This window comes from Castanea sativa, chromosome 7 (assembly GCF_040712315.1).
Source record: "Castanea sativa cultivar Marrone di Chiusa Pesio chromosome 7, ASM4071231v1".
Taxonomy (NCBI): Eukaryota; Viridiplantae; Streptophyta; class Magnoliopsida; order Fagales; family Fagaceae; genus Castanea; species Castanea sativa.
Window position 1 is genome coordinate 8,756,910 of NC_134019.1, and position 10,912 is coordinate 8,767,821.

Sequence of the window (10,912 nt, forward strand, 5' to 3'; positions counted from 1 at the left end):
TTCCTTTAAACCCTTTTTGTAGAGGCCTCTTCCATAGGTTGGGTATTGGACCAAACCAGCTCAACCTTAATGGATGGAGGACAATAGCTGCTTTAGTCCTAAATTGGTTCCATATTATTGTATGAAACTCAAAAGGGTTTTTCATGGCTATGATCTTATGAGAGAGAGAGGAATAATAAATTTGTGACATAGAATTTTCACAATGTTAGATAAAAAATTTCAACCAGATAGGGAAATAAGCCATCCACCTATCTATCATGGCAGCACACTCCTTGACCTTGTATTCAGCAGCAATGTGACCTGCTCCCTGTACAAGGAAAAAGAATATATGCAAGCTTGTTTAGATTTCTACTTGTAGACATCATTTAGAGTTCAATTTAGTGAAGGATATTTCTTGCCTTTACAATTGCAAAGTTCAAAGTAAAAGTATCACCAATCAACTTCTTTGTGTACCTGCAAGCTCGTGTGAGAGAGAACATAGTTCAGGTTCCTGATTAGAAGAAAAAAAAACCGGGGGGGGGGGGGAGGGAATTGTTAAGAGATTCGCAAACTTTGAAACCCACCCTGCAGTTTGACCATTAACAGACCATACTCTCCAGCTTTCGTCTTACTTAAATTGAGAGAATTTATCCATTTTTGTGTGCCAATGTGTGGAACTGACATGTCGTGGTCAGTGGTCACCACTGTTGGATTAAAAAGAATGTATTAGTCACCCATTCTATTATTGCTCTTACTCAAGCAGTCTTAACTCCAGAGTTTTGATGAAATCAGGTGCATTAATCCTGGTATATTACTTAGTACTGTTGCTTACTTAAGACTTATATTAGTTTTGCTAACTGATATTCACTGCACTAAGTCAAATTTCGACAGCAGAAGTAAAAGTAAGCCACAATTTCAATTAAAGAAAAAAAATAAAAATAACAAGGTGTTGAAGTTTTGTTGCCAAAATTTAGGCGTTACCTATCTAAACATATTTCAATAATTGATTAAGAAAAAGGTACGTTTATGCATTCCAATACCTTGATGCTATGGTGGCAAAAATGTGGGGGAACAGAGGAAAAAGAAGGTCCTTGATGTGAGTGTAGTCACTAATTATTTGCAAAGAAACACTTTACTTGATGAATGAAATAAGAGGTTTAGACCAAAAACATTTTGAGAATTTTCATGTTCATGAAATTTTTGTGACTATAACCCAAGATAGGAAGTGACAGAGATAATTAAATGTGCTTAATAACAACTTTGAATATTGTTGAAATGGTTTTTGCACATTTTAAGTGAGGAATTTGGGTAAGAAACCTGGCATGTCACCACCATGAATAACTAAAATAGAAGTGCAAAAGTATCCTGTCAGATTTTGTGATATATGAATAGATTACACATACCGGTCGAACTCCAAGAGCTTCTTGAACACCTTTATTATTCGCCCAGACGTAGCAGAGCATATGATTATAGCTCTGAATGAAATTAAACCAATATCTTAGATACTTGTTGATATAATAACACACAAAAAAAAAAAAAAACACACACACACACACACACAATTTGTTTGAGTGTCAGAGAGAAGGGGCATTACACAACACCAATGTACATTACTAGACTTTTCTGAGAGAGATCTTCGAACTGACTCTACGTCTTCATTTGGTTTTGGGATTCCATTACTACATAATGGTTCCAAAATTTGTAACGAGTTGATATTACTTGTCAGCTGCAAATTCAAGTGATCACCAATTCTCAGTGCATATTGAAATTTGATGATGAAATAAGTCTAAATAATATTTTGATCCTCTAACCTCATCGATAGCATCAACATCTGATGAGCATTGATAATTGCTAGCATCTATATCTACATAATTTCCGTTGCAGCTTGTTTTGGCTGACTCAAAGCATGAAAAATAAGAGTTTAGCATGTAATTGCATTGAATAGAAGAGATTCATAATTAGTGAGAAAAAAAAAAAAATACAAGCTAAGGAAGCATTATCAAAAAGACAATAATGGAAAGCAACTTAAAATAATACTCATGCTGGTACAGGCTTACATAAGAGTGGATATAGAAGGCTGCTAGAATCAGACAGTGTTTATAAGTTATTGACCTATTGTAATAAAAAAAAATGCTTTACATATAAATAACTTGTTGATGCCCACTTTGGGAAGCCCAGTAGGAAGAAGAAGCCCAACAACGTGGGCAAAAGAGAGTTAGTAATTGGATAGAAAAGCCATTAAGCTCAAGCGGAATAATGGATCATGGGTCCATAAAGCAAACAATTGGACTTTGAGGAAGCAAATGAGCCTAAAAAGGCCCGAAAAGAGAGAATTAGCAAATCCATGGGCAGCATGCGATGTAGAAGAGTGAGAATGGGCCACAGCAGCTACAACGGGCCCGAAGTAATGCAAGTAAAGAAAGTGAGGGGTGATGGAGAGTCCATAAGCCCTAAGGATGAATGATAGAATAATTGGGTCAAGGAAGCCCAAGGAGTTAGTAAAAGCTAATGGGAAACATAGAATTAGAAAGGGCTAAGGATGCTCAAGGAAAGTAAATGAGCCAAGGTTGCCCAAAAGGAAATAAACGGGACACAGGAGCCCGCAAGTAATGTAGTAAAAAGTCCAATGATCACACCGAGTCATTAAAAGAAGAATAAGTAGCAGACCCAAAGAGGCCCAGTAGGCTTGGGTTAAATAACGCCACAGCAGGAATAGCAGAGTGGTGCGGTAGGAAATTGTAACAAGACTACAGGAAGGAACAAAAGAGTGGGCTGAAGGAAGAAAAACCCACAATCAAGTAAAGCCCAGCCCCTAAGGGAGCAAGCCATAAAGAATGAGAAATCAGAAAACAACTCACACCATAAGAAGTTAAGGATGAACGGCAAAATGTGCAGATGAGCCTTCAGACCGCGGTGTACGCATCAGCAGCAGGCAGGTTTTGGACGAACATAAAAGTGAGGCACGCGTAAGGCCCAGACACCATCAGCCTGTATCCAGCCAATACAAAAAGCAACAAATATGGATCTATTTCATTCATGATTGATAACATGCACTATGTAAATTTCAGAATTTAAGAGAAAGATAGTATACCTTGGTGTAGTGAAATTCAAAACAAAAGATTAGAAGTACTTGGGAACACTTTTAATTTTCACTCCAATTTTACTTTACGCCCAAGAAGTGTGGTCTCTCAATCAGTTTTTAAGGGAGAATAATTGAGTGGCTTCACTCACACATTCACACCATTTGACAATGATGTCTCTTTTTTTCTAATTCTCTAATAAAATTTTTTTGTATGTTTCTTCGTTTATAATTAACTGATTATCTAATTGGGCTGGCCTATTGGGCTTTTTCAATTGGGTTTTAGTGTGTGGCTTAGAATGGGACCAAAAGGAACCAATAAAACACTAGTTCTAATGGGCTTTGGACTTTTCTGTCAACTCTTAACAAGTTCAAAATTACCATTAATTATATTTAATACCACTATATAAATATAATTGCATTCTAGGCCTTATTAATAAATTATATCCTAAGACTTTATTATACATGCAATCCCTTCATAAAATATTCATAGTAATACAAAGTCATAAATGTAGATTGCCACTTTGAAGATTACTACATCTTAATCGTTGAGTACCCGATTTAATTCTTTAAGTTATTCATCATATATTTAAAAAATTCAATTTCATAAATATATACTTTGGTAACTCCTTACTAAAGTGGTTAGGCCTAACACTCTAAATAACCAAACCCATTAAACTTATCTCAAGGGAATATTTTATATCTCCGTTAAGAGATTATGAATTTCAGATTGGGAATATATGTTCCATCAATACTAAATGTGGTTGCCTAACATACTGAGGTTTTGATCGTGATTTTAGATCTCACTCCTGATATATCAAAGCAACCTACACCTTATGATCATGTCCATTATTCTCTCAGGATTAAGAGTTCATGCAAATAGAAATTGTGAGATTTATTATTCATTTGACAGTCGTTAAGAGAATAATAAATCTCACAGCGGTCCAGTTCAATATGTCTTAACTCTTAAAATATATCAACATATCAACTAGAAGTTTCCACTTCCATGATCAAGACAAATCATATTAGTTGATACGTTATAGTTTTCACAGATGAAAATTATAATTCTGGGTTTACAAAGAACTTGTAATTTATATTTTCTGTGACTTTTCACATAAATTACATACTATGCATTTCATAGACTATATGATAATGTCCAAATATTCATGTTACTATTATTTTAGATAATAATAAAACAACTTTATTTTTCATAGCATTAAGTCATACATAACATCATACAATAGGATTTAAGGGCACACATCCTAACACAGGTAAGTGGTGCTGGTTGAGCAACTGACTAATCAGTAATGGTCGACAAGGACACCCACACTAGACAAAGGTGGTTAAAGACTAAAATAGTAACAGCCAACCACGACAGACATTATATAAATGACCCTTGCCGTGCACAGCAAAGGGGGAGGAGGAGCAAAAAACAGAGTAATAGTAACCTCTAAGAAGATAATCACAACAAGTAAGCACTAAGAAAGAAAACGAAAAGAAAATAAAGAAAGAATTAGAGAGAAAAAGAAAACAAAATGGAGAGAATAGAATGATAGGCATGCACCAGATAGGTTGATTCCCTCTCTCCCTCTAAAGCCCATGCTCTCTGCTAAAGGCAAAAGATCCTTTTGGGCACAGATCATTTAGGCCCGTTCCCTCAAAGTAGTTAATTTCTTCCTGGGGAGATTATTCGCATTGAGGAAATGGTTCCTTTCTTGACTTAGGCCCTATAACATAACTTGGCATGGCAAATTGACATCTCTTTCTTTGATTCAATAAGCTTATTACTATCTCTTACATAATTATTTATGCTATTTCATAAATAAGGGCATTCCTTGTCGCTGCCCTTTATTTACTTCTGTCTAAATAGTGAATGCATTTCCTTTGTTATCTTTATTATATTTGCCTGCCGTAATTTCCCATAGCAGCTCTACCTGCCATGGGTATGTAATAAAAAATCTTGACCAACGGGCATAGTTTGTGCACAAGCCGAACCAAGGTGGATTGCAATTGGATCGGTCCCAACTCCCTAATCCAGAACATTTTTGGCCTAGTATGGCAGGAGGCAGCCCAACCCAACATTACAAAAAAGGCCCACCACATAACTCATATAGAATTTTCTTTTCTACCTCTATTTGGAAGAAGAAGAAAGTTGTTAAACATCGAATTCCCTCATAGAGTTGATCTGATATGAGAGACAGATGATGAGCATAAGGGATTCTTGTATTTGTGTCAATGAATGAATCTGTCTTTGGGTTTTGAAGCACATACCCCCCTAATGACAATTTAACAATATTCAATCAACCAAACTTTGATATTCAAAATACAATGCTTAAAATATTTTTGAAAAAACAGTAGAAAGTTATTCTATTGGAAACAATATTCTAAAGCCATTTTCTATCTTATTGATAAAATATGGTTGGATTGCATACCTTGAGATTAATCATTGGCAATATTCCAGCTTCATTACCTACAACAACAAAATCGAACTGCCAATTTTAGAGAGAGTATTTAGCTTGTTGTAAGTGTTTCTTTTCAAAGAAAAAGAATTTTGGTTCATGTTTATGGGAGGGGTGAAGTTAGGCTTATTTTGTTTGTATCTTGTCTTATTTAAAAATTTAAATGATGCATTAGAAACATTTTTATATTTACAATATATGATCCTAATCAACCATAAAATTGATTCTTTTCAAAGGAAGAGGATCCTAACTAAAATTTAGGTTTAAACCAAGGAGCAACTATTAGAAAAATTCTAAACTAAAATATAGTCTCTAAGTTGTTGTACCATAGTTTCTCTACTTAAATTAAACAATTAATTGGCTGCACTATTGGGTACCAATGTGCTATATGGTTGAATTTAATTGAAGAATTTAAATTTTAATACTTAAGACATTGTACCTGAATTATATGTGTGTGTGTGTATATGTGTATATATATATATAAAATCCTTCCTGTAGATATCATGGCTCTTTTGTTAGCAAAAATAAAAAATGCAATATGTTTCCTTATTCATCAGTAAGTAGTAGTAATTGTTAGTGCTATTGAAAGTTGAGACATTTCACTAAATTGTTTCATTGTATTCTAAGAAGAGCCAAGTTATGGTGACTTGGGTATTTAACAAAAGAAAAACATAGAGAATAAGGAAAAAGTTTAATTCCAAACTGATTTGGAGTTATCTTTCTCCAACCTACTATGTGGCAATTGAAGAGAGTGGATAATCTTATACATCGTCACACAATGGGCTAGAAAAGATAGCTCCAAACCGGTTTGATTTAAACTTTGTACAAAGGTTAATAGGAAGAGTTTACGATAAGTTTGGATCCTCCTCATCCACAAATATTACTTAACACAATTTGTTGCACAAGTATTGGTATAAGTAGGCTAGAATACGATTCACCACCAACATAGAGTTGATTTTCCAAAAATTGAGGGTGCTCATTCAACCACTGCATAAAAATTGAAATTAACTTAGAAAAATTTAAACACCTCATCAAATAAAATTTGAAAAAACTAAATGTATTCTATTATCATACATTTTCTCACACAGCTTTTGTAGAAATTCATAGGTTTGCGCTACAAATTTGTAATCGCCTATAATATAGCCATGTAAGCGCTCTGAATAAGAGAATCCAGTCCCAACTGGTCCATCCATATATATAATGTTGAGGCTCTGAAAAACCATCATCACATTTCAATAAGATGGATTAAAATTTTGTTATAATAAAGTTGATATGAAACGTGCATAAAAATCAAACTAGTGCAATTAAATTCATACTTGTGTCCACGCAAATGGGTTATTCTGAAGAGTTGGTAGGCTCCCATTGTAATCTCCAAGTTTGAAGGCTATAGGATCTATATATTTGTGAGATATACATTTTGAAGATTGTTGAAATTTAATTTGTAAATTAGACACAATTCATGTACCTACCAGGACCAAATTTAAAACTTGAATCCTCTATAAATAGTTAGTAGGAAATACTTTTGTTAGCTAATTATCTTGCATGTGATGTGGATGAGACCTAAAACATAACATACATCTAACTCAAGAAATTCAATGGTACAATTTTAAAATTTAAAATATACATTCCAATTCAATACCTATTATCCCTAAAATGAATGAAAAGATGAGTAAGAGTAACATACCACTTTCAAAAAAGATACCAGCAAGACCAGAGCAACCAGGCCCTCCACTCATCCATAACACAAGAGGGTCCCTTGAAGAGCTCCTTTGGGACTCAACAAAATAGTAAAATAATTGTACGGTCTCATTATCACCCACACCAATGTATCTACATGGACCAATATCTAACTAAATAAATCAGTATCTACTGCTATTTACACATTATTATCATTTTTTTTAGTAATAATAAAATTCATTGGAAAAGTCAAGATTCTTGTTTTGGGGTACACAATGTTAGTTTTTAGGTGAGATTATATTAACTACACACAATTTTGCGGGTTCCTTCCTATAACAGTTATTGATGGTGCTCCTATTTGCAAAGTACAAAAAGGAATTTTTATTTCTTTGAGGAAAAAGTCTAGAATTACAATATTTTTCATAACGTTTTGTCACAATTGCAACGTGATAGAGTGTGATTTGTGAAGAAAAAAGAATGGATCTATGTGTAGGTGATGGTTAATCATTCACAATCTGCTACGTCAAAGTTATGGCAAATAAATTGTGGTCTAGAAGGTTGGCGATTAGTTATACATAACTTTGTTCAAGATAAATTTTGAAGTGTATATATATATATATATATATATATATATATATATATAGAGTTTCTTTCACACCTTTTTTCATGCAAAGGGGAATATATTATATTAGATTAGGAAAGAGGAGTGATAGCCACACTCCTTATTGCTAGGACTGTCCACGGATCAGGCCAGGTTGGGTTTGTGCCCAACCTGGACTCGACCCAAATAATTTGGGTGGATAAAAATATAACCTAAAACCAACCTAATGATTTGGTCGGTTCTTTTGTCTCGGTCTTGGGTTTTATAACTAGGGCTGATATTTAGCCAGATTTGTTGATATTTGGCCGGATTTGTAGAGATCTGGCCAATATCTGGTTGGATCTATTGAGATTGGGCCAAAATTTGGCCGGATCTGTTGAGATTGGGCCAAAATTTGGCCAGATCTATCAAGATCTGGCCTAGATCCAGCCTAGATTTCGTCGGATAGCAGCGAGATCTCACCATATCTTGAAGGATCTGGACTAGATCTCGACGGATCTCGACGACGAGGAGATCTTGTTGGATTTGGTCCAGAAAGCTAAACAAATCGCCGGAAAGGTTGAAGCTTATGGGTGGGTTGGGCTTCATGGGTTTTGAAAGGAAAACCCGCAACCGACCCGTGGGGGTTGAGATAGAGAGTTTGGAACTCGCGTTCGACCGTCGGAGTTGTTGGATAGGGTGGTGGCGGGTCGGACACGGGAGGGTGGGTTGGTCGGTTGGACACCCCTACTTATTACATATACATATTCACTGTACATATACTAACACATGAACTGAATTGTATTGTTAAAATAGTATAATAGATTATAATAAATTAATAATAACAATAATAACCAGCCCGGTCACGCGTGCTTCATGTGGGCGATGAGACTTTTTTTTATAGAAAAAAACTATGTTTTTATTTTATAAATATAATTTTTATTTTTAGAATTTAATTTATAAGTTGATAATGCAATTTAAAAATCAATAGGAGAATGATCTTATTTTTTAGGCAATGTTTTAGTGAAAGTTAGAGTTGTATTTTTACCAAATTGTCATTTAGTTTTATCTCTACTTAAACATATGGGTGTAGGGCCATATTTAAAAAAAAAAAAAAAAAATTGAGGATACCAAACAGGGAAGTATTTTAAATAGTAGTATAGATAGTAATAATAAAACAGTACAATAGATCATTCAAAGTGACAAAGCAAGTATAAAATATAAGAGCCAACAAAAAAACATTAAAAAGTGTGGGTTAACATACCCCTACAGTCACATCAAGAGGTAATAAACAAAAGCCAAAAGCTTTCTAGCTCAACTGTGACATTTTTTTGATGTTTGCAATTGAAATGTCAAAGGTTCAATTGAAATCCCTCATCCACATTGCAATCATCAAATTATCCACACACACACATAGAAAAAAGTAAGAAGCAAATTAAAATGCACAACTGTTCATTTCTCAAAATATTTTGTGCCACCAGAAAGAAATCTTCTCGAACTAGCATGATGATGATGATGATGACAACAATAATAAAACCTTACCCGGTTTCAAGCGTGAAGGGAAGCTCACCAGTATAGCCAGGTAGAGTTGTGACAATCTTGGAAGTGTTTGAGCTTGCAGAGGCAGCTGCTACTAATAAAACCAGCAGAAGTAGATGCAAACCCATCCAAGAACATCAACAAGGGTTAAGCTTAGGGGGTGTTTGTTAGATTAGTTCTAACACATATTTTCGTATTCTAAACAACATTACACACATTTTCAAACACATTTTCACCCATACGTATATTAAAAACACCCAAACAACATAATTCAAACTTTTCTCCCAAATACCCCCTTAATCTGCAGAATTCTTAGAGGCTGATGTTTAGCTGCTTTTGGTACCATACTTTCCAAAACAAAAGCAAGCAAGAAATGGAGCCTGTGTCTTGGCTATTTGAAGTAGCAGAGAGATTCTAGACAGAATTTTGTTTTATATATTTTTTTAATGTTACATTTAACATCACTTTCAATGCCATCCATAAGTCACAAATTAAAAATTCGACCTAACTTTATTGTTAATTTATACCGTAATTTTTTGTATCTCGTCCAACTTTCAAAATTTATATTAAAGTTTGTTTGACCGTATATAAACATCACGTGGCCCCCAAGAATCCCAAAAAAAAAAAAAATTACTCAAGTCTCAAAAGTCAAAAGTCAAAAGTCAAAAAGTATCATGTTTAAAATTGCATACATAAGCATATGTTTAAAATTGCAGATAAAGTCAAAACTCAAAAGCATATGTATTTGTTTATTATTTTCCCTTACCCATTACACCTGAACATATTATTATATGACCACTATTATATCGCAACAAAATTTGAGACTTAAGCCAACGGTGGCTGGGCTAGGGACGGAGCCAGACTATCAAGGGAGGGGGGCTAAAAAAAATCATAACTAAAGTACTTATTTGTTTTTTTTAATCAAAATACTAATTTGTTGGTAAGATTGTTGCTAAGATTTATTATTTACCTAATAATACTTTGTTGTCTCTTTGATATAATTATAAAGATGTCAAACTATTTATAAAAAATCAAAAATAAAAATTGACAAACTAGTAGACAAAACAACACAACCATGTCAATCACTCAATAAAAAAACAACACTGCCACTGACTAACTCTACCATTATCAATAGTTCTTTATAAAAACTACCAAAGAAAAAATTTACATAGGCTTTTTTCCCTTCTTTTCCTTCATGGGCCAGAATTAAATTTATGTACAATACAAATGTGCTTTTTTCTTGTTGGGCTAGGGGGGCATTGCCCCCTCGATTCAAACATAGCTTTGTCACTAGGCTTGGCTTAGCTGGTAAGGTTCGGATACTTTGTCTAACCCACCTAAGTTCGAGTCCCGTTGCTAGCAGGAGTTCATTGGTGGACATCCACATGGGTTGGCCCATGGGTTTTAACCTTAGTGCCTTGCCCGGTGACTGGTGTAACCTAGCTAACCCCTATTTTTGTTTATATAAAAAAAAAAAATTGAGACTTACGGATGGCATCGATAATGATGTTAAATATTGTATTATAGAAAGAAAAGAAGAAAAAAATGTAACACGTTTGTCTAGGAACTCTCTTACAATATTTGGCCATGCATTTTGTT

General features: G+C 34.3%; 1 protein-coding gene and 1 long non-coding RNA gene across 2 annotated transcripts; both read right to left on the reverse strand.

Moving 5' to 3' along the window:
- Positions 1 to 397: 397 nt before the first annotated feature.
- Positions 398 to 1,875, reverse strand: LOC142643645 (uncharacterized). Its single transcript, XR_012845895.1, has 4 exons — positions 1,791 to 1,875; positions 1,574 to 1,705; positions 1,383 to 1,454; positions 398 to 453 (listed from the first exon to the last, which is right to left on the reverse strand). It is a non-coding gene; the product is annotated as an uncharacterized LOC142643645 (long non-coding RNA).
- Positions 1,876 to 5,881: 4,006 nt separating this feature from the next.
- LOC142643644 (serine carboxypeptidase-like 13) lies at positions 5,882 to 9,712 on the reverse strand. Its single transcript, XM_075818345.1, has 5 exons — positions 9,317 to 9,712; positions 7,202 to 7,347; positions 6,834 to 6,910; positions 6,592 to 6,728; positions 5,882 to 6,504 (listed from the first exon to the last, which is right to left on the reverse strand). Exons 1-5 carry the CDS (start codon positions 9,439 to 9,441, stop codon positions 6,498 to 6,500), a joined length of 492 nt encoding a protein of 163 aa, XP_075674460.1. The 5' UTR covers positions 9,442 to 9,712; the 3' UTR covers positions 5,882 to 6,497.
- Between the last annotated feature and the right edge of the window lie 1,200 nt (positions 9,713 to 10,912).

Coding starts and splice junctions, on each gene's coding strand:
- LOC142643644 (XM_075818345.1), bottom strand. CDS start 9,441: ATGGGTTTGCATCTACTTCTGCTGGTTTTATTAGTAGCAGCTGCCTCT. Junction 7,348..9,316: donor CCCTTCACGCTTGAAACCGG/GTAAGGTTTTAT, acceptor TGGTCCATGTAG/ATACATTGGTGTGGGTGATA. Junction 6,911..7,201: donor TGGTATCTTTTTTGAAAGTG/GTATGTTACTCT, acceptor ACAAATATATAG/ATCCTATAGCCTTCAAACTT.